The following is a 16,156-nucleotide window of genomic DNA, read 5'->3' as shown; positions in this document are numbered from 1 at the left end:
CGGCCCTGGTAGTAACAGCTCTGATGCTCAGAATTCTATGAGCATCTGAGCTGTTACCACCGTGGCTAAAATCCATACTATAGTTTTGTAAAAGGGGGAGAGGTTAGTTTGTGATTACATATTTCATACTAGGCGAAGGTGTTTTCTGTGTTCTGTTTGTTTGAAAGACATGTTTTTTTGTTAGCGTTGACTAGCCTTGTTTGGCGAAATGCATCGGGCATGGTTCTTGGGAGCACCTTGAATAAACCTGATTTGAATCTCCTTATTTTCTGTCAATCTTCTTTTGTTTCACGTTGGATTCTTTGGTGGACTGCTTACCTTGTTGTTTCGTTACAAGTTAACATACATTGAGTGGAACATACTAGAGGAGTTACAGATTTGGTTGTTTATACATACATATGGGTTACAGTTGATTGATGTAGAGTGAGGCAGTTAGGCTTTTTAAAATTGGTTATTAATATAGATTTATATTGGGGCGTGGCTTAGCGCGAGACACGAATGGAAGTGTAGTCGCAAAGCTCCTCACCATCTAGGCACAAAATATAAAAAAATATTTTTCCTTTTGGATAATTTCATCAAAGAAATAATCGACAAAGAAGAAGAACATAGTATAAATGAGATGACCTCTTTAGCTGAAGTTAAAAACGAAGCCTGAGGTAACTGGGAGCTGAGAAAGCAAAGTACCGTTTTTTTTCTATAACGATATTGTGAGACTTGAAATGCAGCGCTGAAGCAGCCTGTGAATGAAAAGCCGAAAGAGAGGAATACCGGCTTTAGAAAAGTGAGTCTTAAAAAAAAAGATAACTCAAAGATAATTGAAATAACAGATTACTTGAGTAAATTTCGCTCTCCTCTATCACAGCTGCGATTGGGCTTGTGAGAGGAGCTGCAGGAGGATTGCCGATTTTTTTTCTAAGCATTGAAACGGCGTGATATTGAAGATAAGTGACGGATCGGTGCACCATCGGAGACAAATAAATGACAGAGGGAAAAAGTTTAAATAATATGGTGAGTGACTGACAGCGAAAGGAATTGGAGAGAGAGAGAGAGCTGGCAGTTTGAATCTACCCTCTTTTAAAACTGTGAAAAGACTCAAAACTGCAGATTTTATTTCACTGCTGAAACGGCAAGACATCGAAGAGCTGAAATGGTGAGGCAATAAAGAAGATATGCTGATATTGAAAAGAATAGTAGCTAACTAAAGAAAAATTGCTGATTCTACCAAATTGTCTTTAAGCTAATGTGAAATGACTGTGAGGAAAGGCTGATATATTGAATTGGCAAACGGAAGGAAAAAGTTTCAATACAGTTTTAAAATTAATACTGTTAAAGCTATAATTACTAGAAGACTTATTTAAAAGTAAAAATACTAACTAAAAAAAAAAAAAGAGGTATAAGAAAGATTATACTCTTAATGTGGATGTTGTCAATAGAATTCTTAAGTGTGGCAGTTTGAAGCGGCCATTTTCAGCTTAATGAAGAAATGGAACACAGAATAACTAACTGAACTTCTGCCTGAAACCTATCTATTTGTTTATTTTTCTTCAATAATAGATAGATATTGAGATATATTACAAACAAGAAACTGCTGACACTGAAAAAAAAAGACTGAGAAGAAAATAATTTTTAACAGCTTTTCTCTGACTGATATAGGGAGATAGTGAAGTCAAGCTGGGGAAAAATTGATCAAAAAGAGGAAAGTTTCAAAGCGGTACTAAAACTAGTACTGTAAAAATTATAATTGTGTAAAAACTGAAACAATACAGATTATTGTGAATTCTGACCAAAAGAAATTAAATAATCTCCTGAAATTACAAAGAAAAGAAAGAAAAAAAAAAAAAAAAAAATTAACATTATGGCAAGTACCAGACAAAGCAAAAATGAGGTTGGAACATCAGCGAAAAGACAAAAACAAGATCAAATAACACCAAGCAAGATCCCACTTCCAGCAGAGGAACCCGACATACTAAGTAAAGCTGAAGTTATGGAAGAACTAAGACAAATAAAGCAAATGCTTAAAGAAACAATAACAAATATGTCTGAAATGAAAGAAGAAATAATAAACATTCACAGACAAATGGAAAGTAACAACAAAAGAACAACTGAACTAGAATCAAAAATGGAGGTCTTAGAAATCGAAACAAATAGATGCAAAAATGATAGTATGGAATTAAACAAATTAAAAGATCAACTGGAAGACTATGAGAATAGAGGAAGAAGGAAAAACATTAAACTTTTTGGAATTCAAGAAAACTTGGAGGGGAAAAATGTTATACTTTTTCTAGAAAATCTAATTCCAAAAATAATACAAATGGATCTGAAACAACCTCTAGAAATAGAAAGGGCGCATAGGATCCCAATTAAAAATACGGAAAACAAAAGCAGACCAAGACCAATAATTTTCAAAATGCTTAGATACCAACAAACTTTGGAAATTTTAAACGCTGCAAAGAAAGACAAAAATCTTAATTATAAAGGATCTAGAATATGGTTCCTACCGGACTTTGCCAAAAACACAGCAAATAAAAGAAAACGACTACTAGATATGAGACCTCAACTAAAAGAAAAAGGTTTTAAATACGGTCTATATTATCCAGCGAAAATGAGAGTGTCATCTGGTGATAAATCCATATATTTCGAAGATCCTGAAAAACTGAAAGCTTTTCTTTCTAAACCAGAACCTATGATATTTTAATATAAATTCAAGATGTATAAGAAAGAAAGAGCAATATATGGAAAAAGCATTAATAACATACTAAATATATGATTTAAGATGAAAACTTAATGATGTAAATAACAATACCAAGAAATATATAAATAAAAACTGTTAAATGGATAAATATATGTTAATGAAATGATATGAAAATATGACTAAAGATATTAATGGTTAATATAAATAGATAAAAGGAGAATTTTAATGAATAATAATTGCCTAGTGGGGAGGAGAATGTTTGTATTGCAATTCCAATGTGTGTCCTTAAGCAGCCATTATATTGGGTGGGTAAGGGAGGGAAAAAGATAATATTTACTGAAAAGTTTAAGGAAAAAATAAAAAAGGGAATATATATTTTAGGGGTAAATATGTGTGTCGTGAAAAACATTTTTTGGATTTTAGAAATAGAGGAAGAGAGGAAAAAAATTATAATGAAAAATATTAAAATGTATAATGTCTTTTAAAATATATTCTATTAATGTCAATGGCCTGAATCACGTAATCAAGAGGAAAAAAGTATTAACATTTCTAAAAAAGCAAAATGCGGATATTTACTGTCTGCAGGAGACCCATCTTAATATGAAGGAATCACAGAAATTATCAGGTGGGTGGGTAAAGGAATGTTTTTTTGCTCCAGCAGTGGGTAAAAAAGCAGGGGTTGCAATTCTTATAAATAAAAAATGTATGGCCAAGATTAAGGTAAAAAATTCAGATCCACATGGAAGATGGATACATATTGATATAAGTATGGGAAAAGATACCCTGACGTTGTTCAATATATATGCCCCTAATTCGAATCAATCAGAATTTTTTAAAAAAATACAGAATATGTTATTACCACTGACTGCCTCTAATTTAGTGGTAGCTGGAGATTTTAATGCTGTAATGGATCCATTATTGGATAAAAAACCAGGTAAAAGTATTAAATCTTTAGGTCTAGATAATTTGGTTCAATCATGTGATTTGCAAGATATATGGCGTATTCTTCATTTTAATGATCAGGAATTTTCATTTTGTTCACAGGTTCATAAATCATTTTCAAGAATAGATTATATTTTTGTTTCAACAAATAAAGTGCAACAAGTGATTGGAGCTTCCATAGATCCTATTATTATTTCGGATCATGCGGGAGTATGGATAGAATTACAATTAGATCAATTAGAGAATGGTAGACCTCTTTGGAGATTTGATAATGCATTGCTTGTGGATGACAAATTTTTGGAAAATTTTAAAACACAAATTAACGAATTCTTTCAAATAAATTTAGTAGAGGATACATCTATAGAGAATGTATGGGATGCATTTAAAGCAACTATGAGGGGTAATATTATATCATATTCAGCTTTTAGTAGGAAACAGATTAAAATGCAATATATAGAATTAGAAAAAGAAATAAAAATTTTAGAAGCTAAATTGGTAAGTAAATGGGAATATAATGTTTTGCAAGCTCTTTTGAAAGCTAAAGGTAAATATAATGAATTAACTTCAAAAATGATAAGAAGAGATTTGTTTTCCAAGCAAACAATGTATTATGGAAGCTCTAATAAGGCGGGGAGACTATTAGCAAATTATCTTAAAGCAAAAAAAAGAAAAACTAATATTAATGGAATAAAAGATGAGAATGGTATAATAACAAATCAAACAAATATAATATTAAAACAATTTTTAAAATTTTATAAGGACCTATATTCGTCCGAGCCTTATTTGGAGAGACAAAAAGACGGGAAAAATTTTTTAGATTTAATTAATGGACCTAAGGTTCCTGATCATATAAAACGGAGTTTAGATGAACCTATATCATTAAAAGAATTAGAAACAGCATTGAAATCTCTTAGAGTTGGATCCGCTCCAGGTGGTGATGGTTATACAGTAGAATTTTATAAAACATTTCAAAATATCCTTTCCCCACATTTATTAAATTTATATCAGACACAACTTATAAAAGGTAATATTAAAGGTACTATGGCTGAATCAATAATAATTGTTTTGCCTAAGCCAAATAAAGATCCTACTTTGGTTTCAAACTACAGGCCTATATCTTTGATAAATGTTGATAATAAACTTTTGGCGAAAATTCTGGCTTTGAGATTAGCCAAAGCTCTCCCACATATTATAGATATGCATCAAACAGGTTTCGTTGCTAAAAGACATTCCTCTAATAACTCTAGACTATTATTTCACATGCTAAACTTATCAAAAAAATTGAATGAACCGGCTTTTACAGTTTCATTAGATGCTGAAAAAGCATTTGATAGGGTAGAATGGAATTTTATGTATCAAGCTTTAGAATGGTTTGATATAGGTTCTGGATTTATACAAATGGTAAAAACATTGTATAGCTTCCCAATTGCAAGACTAAATATTAATAATAAGATATCTGATGGTTTTCAATTACAAAGGGGAGTTAGACAAGGCTGTCCTTTGTCTCCTTTGTTGTTTGATGTTGTATTAGAACCCTTATTGTTAGCAATACAGCAAACGAAGGAGATACAAGGTATTCCATATTCAGATATGGAATATAAAATTTCGGCTTATGCTGATGATATTTTGCTTTATTTGAGAAATCCAGAGTCAACCTTATCTTCTCTATTGGAATTAATTGATAAGTTTGGTAAATTTTCAGGTTATAAAATTAATTGGAATAAATCTGAAATTATACCCTTGAATGTTCATTGTGTAAAAGGATTATTTGATACTTTTCCATTCATATGGAAAGAAGAAGGATTTAAATATCTTGGCATTCAAGTTAAAAATACAATTGAAGATACTGTAAAAGAAAATGAAAAATATGTATTAAAAAAAGTTACGGAGTTATGTGAACAATGGAACCCATTACATATTTCTTGGTGGGGAAGAGTTCAAACTATTAAAATGATGATATCGCCTGTGGTTTATTATCAAATGAGTATGATACCTATTTATTTTCAGGGGTCCTTTTATAAAAAACTTAATAGTATTTTAACAAAATTTCTTTGGCTTGGTAAAACACCTAGAATAGCTTTAGTAACTTTACAAAAATCAATTAAGGAGGGAGGGGTAAATTTTCCAAATATCTATAGGTACCATCAAGCCTATATTTTACGTCAGGGTATGTATTGGATCCTCCCAGAACTTATAGATAATGCACCAGATTGGTTGTATTTAGAATGGCGCCTTATGTTTCCCCTAAATTTAGTTCACCTTCCAAGTATTAATATACCTAGAAGATACAGAGAAAATAAAATAATAATGGATACTTGGAAAACGTTAAGATTTATTGATAAATTAACACCTATCCCAATATACAAATCAACTAATCAATCTATATGGATAAACTCCAAGATCAAAATTGGCGGAGCTCAAATCCTTTGGAAGAACTGGATTATTGCAGGCATTAGATCTTTAGACGATGTTATTTCAGAAGGTAAACTGCTGGATTTTTCACAATTGCAACATAGATTTGGTCTTAATAAAACACAAAGTTTTAAATGGTTGCAATTGAAGCAGGCCATTCAGGTAGGGTTCCCTGAATGGAAAACATTGAACAATCAATATAGTTTAAAATTCTTATGCTTTAAAGCAGACTTCCTAGGACATCAAGCCGCATTGTGGTATAAATTAATATCTGAATATTTGAATAAAAAACCAAAAAATGGTCTAAGAGACATTTGGAGCATTGAGATTGGACATCAAATTAATGCATCTCAATGGCCACTAATTTGGTCTTGGAGAATGGGATGTACAGTGTCAGCATCTATGAGACAAACATGGTTCTTTTTACTACATAGAGCTTTTTGGACCCCAACACGTTTACAAAAATTAGACAATTCTAAGTCCAATAAATGCTGGCATTGTAATCTAGAACCTGGGACATTAGATCATTTATTATATCATTGTCCCTATATTAAAACTTTTTGGAATTCAATTTGGCCACAAATTAACAAATTAATGGAAAATCATATTGCAATATCGTATGATACAATTTTATTTGGAATGTTGATGAGAAAAAAAAGTCAAATTTCACCAGAAAATAATAAGCTTTTATTAATTATGACAGGGGTTGCCATTCAACATATAACTAATAACTGGAAAAATTATAACAACCTAAATTATACATTTTGGTGGAATACAATATGTCACATTTTTAAAATGGAAAGAACAATAGCAATACAAAGAGGGACATATACTAAATTTAAAAAAATATGGGGGCCATTGACAAAATACTATAATGAATAAATAATATAATATTTTGTTTGTTTTTTTTTCTTCTTTTCTTCTTTTCAGGAATTTTTTTATGACACACATAGAGGGGGGTAAGGAAAATAATTTATACATAATAAGTTATAATATATTATACAAAATGTAACATATGAATAAAAGGTAAAAAAAGGATGGGGGGAGGGAAATGGGACAAAATTTGTTTAGAATATATTGTATTATATATAAAAATGTTATTGAATATTTATCAATTGTATTCTAATATGTTGTATAATTTTTATAAAATTTGAAAATTAAAAATTTTATATTAAAGTAATGAAAGGGTGGGGGGAGGGGGAGGGGGAAAATCAAATTTAAATATATAATGTATTAGATATAAAAGTGATACTATGCAAATTGATAGTGGAAAGCCGGTGGACATAATATACTTGGACTTCCAGAAAGCATTTGACAAAGTTCCACACAAAAGACTTCTTAGGAAACTACAAAGCCATGGCATAGAGGGAGATATACAAAGATGGATAGGCAAATGGCTGGAAAACAGGAAGCAGAGAGTGGGCATAAATGGGAAGTTCTCCGACTGGGAGAAAGTGACTAGTGGTGTACCCCAAGGCTCGGTACTTGGGCCGATCCTTTTTAATATTTATATCAATGACCTGGAAAACGGAACATCCAGTGAGATCATCAAGTTTGCAGACGACACAAAACTCTGCCGGGCAATCAGATCGCAGGAGGACAGTGAGGAACTCCAGAGCGACTTGTGTCGGTTAGAAAAATGGGCGGAGAAATGGCAGATGAAGTTCAACGTGGAGAAATGCAAGGTAATGCATTTAGGCAGTAAAAATAAGGAATACGAGTACAGAATGTCAGGTGCAACTCTGGGAAAAAGTGAACAAGAAAGGGATCTGGGTGTACTGATAGATAGGACCCTGAAGCCGTCGGCACAATGCGCGGCAGCGGCAAATAAGGCAAATAGAATGTTGGGCATGATAAAGAAAGGAATCTCGAGTAGATCGGAGAAAGTTATAATGCCGCTTTATAGGGCAATGGTCAGACCCCACTTGGAATACTGCGTCCAACATTGGTCTCCCTACTTAAAGAAGGATATAAAACTGCTGGAGAGGGTGCAGAGACGAGCAACTAAACTAGTGAAGGGTATGGAGAAACTGGAATATGAGGATCGACTTAAAACACTGGGATTGTTCTCCCTTGAGAAAAGGAGACTGCGTGGGGATATGATCGAAACCTTCAAAATACTGAAAGGAATCGACAAATTAGAGCAGAAAAAACTATTTACATTGTCCAATTTGACACGGACAAGAGGACATGAAATGAAGCTAAGGGGGGGCAAGTTCAGGACTAATATCAGGAAGTTCTGCTTCACACAGAGAGTGGTTGACATCTGGAATACTCTCCCAGGGGAGATTATTGCGGAATCGACAGTCCTAGGCTTCAAAAGCAAACTAGATGCATATCTCCTTGAGAGAGGCATATAAAGATATGGTTGGCTATAAAATAAGCCAGGTGTATACCTAGCAGGGCCTCCGCGTGTGCGGATCGCCGGACTTGATGGACCGAAGGTCTGATCCGGAGATGGCGCTTCTTATGTTCTTATGTTCTTATCAATTATATTATATTATTATGTACACTTTATGTAAAATTTGAAAATAAAAAATAATGGAAAAAAAAAAAAAATATAGATTTATATTTCAGATAGTATTACTGATTTACAATATATTTGAACACTTTTATATATGCATTGGAAAGGGTTCAGAGTTAATGTCCTGGGTAAGTAGGTGGGAAGGGAAGGAAGGAGGATTTGTTCAGAGATGTTTGCGGATTGCATAGAAGAAAAACTGTGCACTGGTATGCTAATCTTTGTTTGTTTTGAATTTTTAAAAAAAGAAATATAAGTTTAAATAAAGAAGTAATTAAAAAATCAGATAAATCGGGGTGGGGGCAGGACATGGGCGTGGCAGGCCCGTGGTGGCCCAGTGTACTTGTGTGCCTAGGGGCCCTTGAAGAATTAATTCTGCCTTGGTCGCCAGCATCCATCCAGTGAGTTGATGCATTTATCTGTAGCAGCTGTTCTCCGAGGAGAGCAGGACAGACTCTTACTTCCCCTAAAAGCTGTATTCTCTAAGATTTTTTTTGTTGTGTTTTTAAAGTCATCTGCTGGTCCCTCTCTACTGAGGCAGGTGGGAAAGAACATGTGCATGTGTGGTCTGGACTGCCAAAGGCTTTTATGAGTTTAAAATGCTGGGCAGGGTCTGTACCAGGGCTCTGTCGGTAACATCACCCAATTGTGAAAATGTGTGCTGCTTTCCTCAGAGTACAACTGCTACAAGTGAGTAATTTAGCTTTCCCTCTGTCACTCCTTCCCTATCCCTACCTTTCCCTTGAGACTTTCATTGGACTGCTTTTCATGTATTTTGATATTTTCATTTCTTGCTCATATCTGACTTCAAAAACTTGTCAAAAATATGTTTAATCCAATAAAAAGCTATCAACATATTTTCCTTTCTTTTATTTTAATTCTATTTGCTTTCTAAGTATGATAGCTGTGCTAGTCCATTTTATCTCATCCTACATTTTTTTAATGACCTTGATTATCACTTTTTCTCTTCCTAAATAATTTTTTTTATTCTGTAAATATGTGCTGTCCTTTACATTTATGCATACATCATGTTTTTTTCAGATATTTATTGCTTGAATGGACTGTTTGATTATTAGATCTGTGGAATAAACCTTTTAATGTAATTATTTTTTAAATAATACATTCATTGGCAGGTCTATATTATAAAAATGTTCTAATTTTTAAATAAACAGCTTTTTATTTCTTTTCAATAGGATAAAGCAGCAGACTCAAAAATAACAAATTTAATTTCCTTAAAGCATTCTTTAGAACTTGTGGATCCCTTAAAGGTAAAATCTTAATATTACCACTTCACTTATTTCTGAGTAGACTATAGGGGCATGCTTGCTAAAATGCGGTAAGCAGTTATTGCTTAAATTAGTGCATAGTAATGGTTACTTCATAGGCTATAATATTTACCACTTGATAATTTGGATAGTTATTGCTTACTATAGAAAAGAAAGAAAACGGGTGGATTATGGGCATGGACAGCACCTTGCAGTTATTGTTTGTTTGTTTGTTTTTTTATAATTTTTATTCATTTTACAACTTACATCAAGTGAATCAAGAAATAACATTTGAATTGAAAAAAACATCACTTGTATTACTATTATTATCATCAACTGACATTCATGAAAGTTAACCTCCCCTCCCGTCCCTATCACATCAAAAATATTCATTTATATTATATTATACAATATACATTCTATTAATATATCAAAAAATCATCCCTCCCACCCATCCCTATCCCCTCATTTCAATTATCTTATGAAGGGAAAATGTTTACTACTTATTACAAAAGTCTGTTAATGGTCTCCAAACATCTCTAAATTTACCAAAATATCCTCTCTGTGTGGCTAACGTTCTTTCCATTTTATAAATATGACATACAGAACGCCACCAAAAACTGTAATTTAATCTACTCTGATTTTTCCAATTGAATGTAATATGTTGAATGGCATTCCAGTCAGAATAAGTAGAAGCTTATTGTTTTTTTAAGAAATCCGACTTTTCGCTCTCATTGACATGCCAAATAAAATAGTATCATATGGCAAGGCTACCGGATTTTCTAACAACCTATTTATTTGGCCCCCAAACTGATTTCCAAAAAGCCAAAATACATGGACAATAGAATAATAAATGATCTAAAGTCCGAGATTCGAAATGACAATGCCAACATCTATTAGACTTAGAGCTATCTAATTTTTGTAAACGAACAGGGGTCCAGAAAGCTCTATGTAACAGAAAAAATCAAGTTTGTCTCATAGATGCAGATACTGTACATCTCATCCTCCAAGACCAAATTCGTGACCATTGAGACGCAATAATTTGATGCTTAATCTCAATGCTCCAAATGTCCCAAAGACCAGTTTTTGATTTTTTAATCATATATCCAGATATTAATTTATACCACTGGGTGGCCTGGTGCCCCAGAAAATCCACCTGAAAGCATAAGATTTCCAAGCTATATTGATTAGTGAGATTTTTCCATTCAGGGAACCCTACCTTGCAGTTATTGTATGATAAATTACTGTGTGCTATCACCATTGCAGGCAGCATGGATGTACAATCTTCCTCCTGAAGAAGAGGCTGAAAAGGATTAGGAATTCATGCTGGAAGCCTGAAGAAACAAATATCTGGATTATTTGGATATGCTTGCCTGAGACAGAATTCTTCTTCATTCCCCAGTTGCTGTTTTCAGCTGAAGCAAGCATATCACCTATAGATCTGTGTTGCTTCTGAGGTGTGCTGGTCATTGAGGTCACCAATGTCTCAGCACTTTCCGTACCACATGTACCAGCTGTTTGGCAAATGGTGCGTGCAGTCCATCCAGGATCAACTCAAGGAGCTTCTACATTGGGAGCTGGCCGCACTGCTGCAAACACAATTGGAACTGGTGCTTGCACCGTCTCGTTCGGTACTGGCCCATCCTGAGCATGGCGCATTGAGGCCCCATGGTACCGAATGTCACTCTCATAGTAAATCCAGATCTAAGAGAGCATCGAGGACCCTCAGTACTGGATCTCATTCTCCACATCATAATTCAAAATCCACTCATTTTCAGCACTAGACCTCTTCATCAGATCGGTACCAACATACAGGAGTTCTTCCCGGCGCTTCCATTGCCTCCATACTCCTCAAAGTGACAAGCACAGACCCCCCTTCTCCTATTTCAAACAGGAAGTCGCCTGGGGTTGGGCAGTTGGATTCAGACCTTTCTATTCATGATGACACTGATCCTGAGCCTTTCTGCTCCAGAGTCCTATGGTGTTCCATTAGATCTATCTCCTCCGCCCAGGCACCTCTTGAGGGTTTGTCCTTCACTAAGTTCATATGGCAGATGGGTAAAGCTTTGCCAATTAAAATGGAGACAGACTCCGAACCAAGGGCGGAGCTACTTGAGGCTTTAGACCAGGGGTGTCCAACCTGCGGCCCCGTGAAGTATTTTGTGTGGGCCTGGTCGAGGGCGATGCAGTGTTTTCCTCTGCTGCCCCCGGGTGTTTATCATCTTGGCAGCTCCCTTTGTCTTGCTGCAGCGTTTGTGCGGCCCCCAGAAACATTTTTTTCAGACAATGCAGCCCAGGGAAGCCAAAAGGTTGGACACCCCTGCTTTAGACTTTTGATGAGATTCCTAAGGACCTACTCAAGCTACCATTTCACCATTTACTCAAGGAAGTTATGTTTAAAAACTGTGAGACTCCTCTAATGCTTCCAATAGCTCTTAGAAAGATAGACTCCTTATACAGGGTTCAGCTATGCCCAGGCTTTGATAAGCTGCAGCTACATCACCAGTCCTTACTGATTGAATCTGCACTTATAAAGACCTCCAGCACATAAGTGTGTGCCATTGCCCCACCAGGCAGAGAGGGCCGCACATTGGATAAATTTGGGTGCTGCCTGTTCCAAAACTCTATGCTTTCTAGCAGAGTTTTCAACTATAACTTCTTTATGAAGAAGAGAGCCAGGGCACGAGGCAAACCTCGGCAGCGTTTTTGTTTGTTCTTTCTTACAGGAGCGGCGAGGCAGAGGGGAAGACAGGAGGAAGCAGCCAGAGCAGGCTGTTAGACCGGGGTCGCGGCGAGAGTTAGCTCCGCCCACCCCCACCCGCGTCAGAGGTTGCATCGGGCCCGGGCTCCCCCTTTAAGAAGAAGGGAGCCAGGGCACGAGGCAAACCTCAGCAGCGTTTTTGTTTGTTCTTTCTTACAGGAGCGGCGAGGCAGAGGGGAAGACAGGAGGAAGCAGCCAGAGCAGGCTGTTAGACCGGGGTCGCGGCGAGAGTTAGCTCCGCCCACCCCCACCCGCGTCAGAGGTTGCATCGGGCCCGGGCTCCCCCTTTAAGAAGAAGGGAGCCAGGGCACGAGGCAAACCTCGGCAGCGTTTTTGTTTGTTTTTTCTTACAGGAGCGGCGAGGCAGAGGGGAAGACAGGAGGAAGCAGCCAGAGCAGGCTGTTAGACCGGGGTTGCGGCGAGAGTTAGCTCCGCCCACCCCCACCCGCGTCAGAGGTTGCATCGGGCCCGGGCTCCCCCTTTAAGAAGAAGGGAGCCAGGGCACGAGGCAAACCTTGGCAGCGTTTTTGTTTGTTCTTTCTTACAGGAGCGGCGAGGCAGAGGGGAAGACAGGAGGAAGCAGCCAGAGCAGGCTGTTAGACCGGGTTCGCGGTGAGAGTTAGCTCCGCCCACCCCTACCTGCGTCAGAGGTTGCATCGGGCCCGGGCTCCCCCTTTAAGAAGAAGGGAGCCAGGGCACGAGGCAAACCTCGGCAGCGTTTTTGTTTGTTCTTTCTTACAGGAGCAGCGAGGCAGAGGGGAAGACAGGAGGAAGCAGCCAGAGCAGGCTGTTAGACCGGGGTCGCGGCGAGAGTTAGCTCCGCCCACCCCCACCCGCGTCAGAGGTTGCATCGGGCCCGGGCTCCCCCTTTAAGAAGAAGGGAGCCAACGGCATCCAGCCGTTCGGCGCACGGCGAAGGCGAGCGGCAAAGGCGCTCGCCTTAGCGAGAGCGCCTTTGCAAAGGAGCCTTGAGAAGGAGCCCAGACAGCAGCAGCAGCATAAATCTAACCTCTTAAAAAAAAAAAAAAAGGACTTTTCTTCTCTCTCATTACTCTCTTCTCTCTCTACCCTTTCAGCTAGCTGCACGCCGGACACCACTCATACACACCGAGGAACCAAAGGAGCAGGGAAAAAGAAATGGAGGCTGCAGGAACCCAGCGGAGCTACCCAGTGTATTGCATCGAGTGTCATATGTATGACTACCTCCCCTCCGGGAGGCAGGCGTACATATGCGGTTGATGCCAGGAACTGGATAGCCTGAGGAAGGAGGTCGGGAGACTGCAGGCCAGGGTCCAGGAGCTGGAAGGACTGTGCACCTTAGAGGAACTGTGCTGGACAACGGAGGATACTACCGGAGAGAGTCACATCACGGAGCAAGTAAGAGAGCTCGAGAAATTTATCGAGGAGGCCTGCAGGATGGTGGCGGCACAGGACAAACAGCACATCGGAGAGGAACCAACAATTGGACGACAGAACCCACCAGACGCCATGGGAGTAGGACCTTGCGGAGGAGCTGGACAGACAGAGGAGATAGTGACTCAACAGAACCCAGAGGAAAAACTAGCGGATCGCGACACGGACCTGAGACCAGAGAGACAACTAAGGAAGGGGAAGTCTGCAATTGTAGTGGGAGACTCAATCCTGAGAGAAGTGGACAGTCACATAGCAGGAGGGAGAGAGGACCGACTAGTGACATGTCTCCCGGGGGCGAGAACGAAGGACGTTATTGACAGAATAGAGAGAATCCTGGACGGAGCTGAGACAGAGGAGACAGCGGTGATAATCCACGTTGGAACCAACGACATCAGCAGGAGGAGCTACAACAGGACTACACTAACTGAGCAGTTCAGGATCCTGGGGAGGAAACTGAAGCTGAGGACAAGGAGGATAGCCTTCTCAGAGATCCTGCCAGTACCAAGGGCAGATGCTAAGAGACAGACCGAGATGCAAGCAGTAAACGGTTGGCTGAGGAGATGGTGCGAAGAGGAGGGTTTCCACTTTGTACGGAACTGGACAACTTTTTGGGGGAAGAACAAGCTCTACAGGAGGGACGGACTGCACCTGAGCACGGCTGGGACGAGGTTGCTGGCACGCAACGTCCAGAGCGGCATAGACTTGGCTTTAAACTGAGAAGAAGGGGAAAGCCGACAGTCGACCTGACCTCGACACATCGGACCAAAGTATCGAGCAAGGATACTGAACCAGAAATTTGTAAAAGAGGGCTCGGGACTGAGAGGGAACTTTTGGGAAAAGGACACAAGGACGCAATGCAGGGAGCCAATGCACAAACGAACCTAGCAAGCAGGATTAAGAGAGAACAACAGGAGCCAGAGGGTCATCCAAACATGGGGAAGCAGGCTGAGGACAACACAGACACACCGCAGGATGGGGATGAGCACAACAATGCTCGGGGGCTGGCAACCCATGAGGAGGTTGGCAGGGGCGCCAAACCACGAGGAGAACCAGCGGAAAAGGCAAACAACCAGGACTTAAATTGCCTATACACTAATGCCTAAGAGCCAAAATGGGAGAACTAGAAGTCATAGCCAGTACAAAGGACCTGGACATAATAGGAGTCACAGAAACGTGGTGGACTGATGACAACAAATGGGATGTGGCCATACCTGGGTACAAACTCTACAGGAGGGACAGGACACACAAGAAGGGTGGAGGAATAGCGCTTTATATAAAGGACTCCATACCTTCAACCAGGATGGAAACAACAGTAAGGGCGGAGGACTTGGAATCACTATGGATTAAGCTACCTGGAGGAACTGGAGCAGACATAAAATTGGGCCTGTACTATCACCCACCTGGACAACCGGAGGCACTCGACCAGGACCTGGAGGCTGAGCTGAGGCAGATATGCAAAAGCGGAAGCATGATGGTGATGGGAGACTACAACTACCCTGGGATAGACTGGAGTATTGGACATTCAAACTGCATAAGGGAGACCAAATTCCTGGAAACCATGAGGGACTGTTTCATGGAACAGCTGGTCACGGAACCAACACGGGGGGATGCCACTCTCGACCTAATCCTCAACGGGCTAGGGGGACCTGCAAAGGAGGTGGCGGTGCTAGAACCCCTAGGAAACAGCGATCACAACATGATCCAGTGCAAGCTGGAAATTGGATCATCAAAGGTGAAAAGAACCACAGCAACAGCACTCAACTTCAAAAAAGGGAATTATGATGGCATGAGGAAAATGGTGGGAAAGAAACTCAACGGTAGCGCAAGGAAGATGGAGTTTGTAGAAAAAGCCTGGTCCCTACTCAAGGGCATGGTGCAAGAGGCCCAGAACCTGTACATCCCCAGATTCAGGAAGGGGTGCAAAAAAAACCGAACAAAAAACCCAGCGTGGATAACAACTGCAGTGAAAAAGGCGAGAAGTGACAAGAAAGCATCGTTCAAAAAATGGAAAAAGGACCAAACAAAGGACAACCAAAAGGAGCACAAAGAACACCAAAGGGAGTGTCACCGTGTGGTTAGGAAAGCTAAAAGAGAATATGAGGAGAGACTGGCGGGGGAAGCAACAAACTTCAAATCGTTCTTCAGATATG

At 39.0% G+C, this 16,156-nt stretch overlaps 1 protein-coding gene across 1 annotated transcript in view; it reads left to right on the top strand.

Moving 5' to 3' along the window:
• Window positions 1-16,156, top strand: part of MSH4 (mutS homolog 4) — a 103,769-nt gene that overhangs the window by 39,747 nt on the left and 47,866 nt on the right. Inside the window, exon 9 of the mRNA XM_033916866.1 lies at window positions 9,761-9,835. Coding sequence (XP_033772757.1) covers window positions 9,761-9,835 — 75 coding nt within the window. The remainder of the gene's footprint in view (window positions 1-9,760; window positions 9,836-16,156) is intronic.

The sequence above is a fragment of the Geotrypetes seraphini genome, chromosome 12 (assembly GCF_902459505.1).
Source record: "Geotrypetes seraphini chromosome 12, aGeoSer1.1, whole genome shotgun sequence".
NCBI lineage: Eukaryota > Metazoa > Chordata > Amphibia > Gymnophiona > Dermophiidae > Geotrypetes > Geotrypetes seraphini.
The sequence above is the reverse complement of the archived record's forward strand: the minus strand, read 5'-3'. Positions and strand labels throughout refer to the sequence as shown.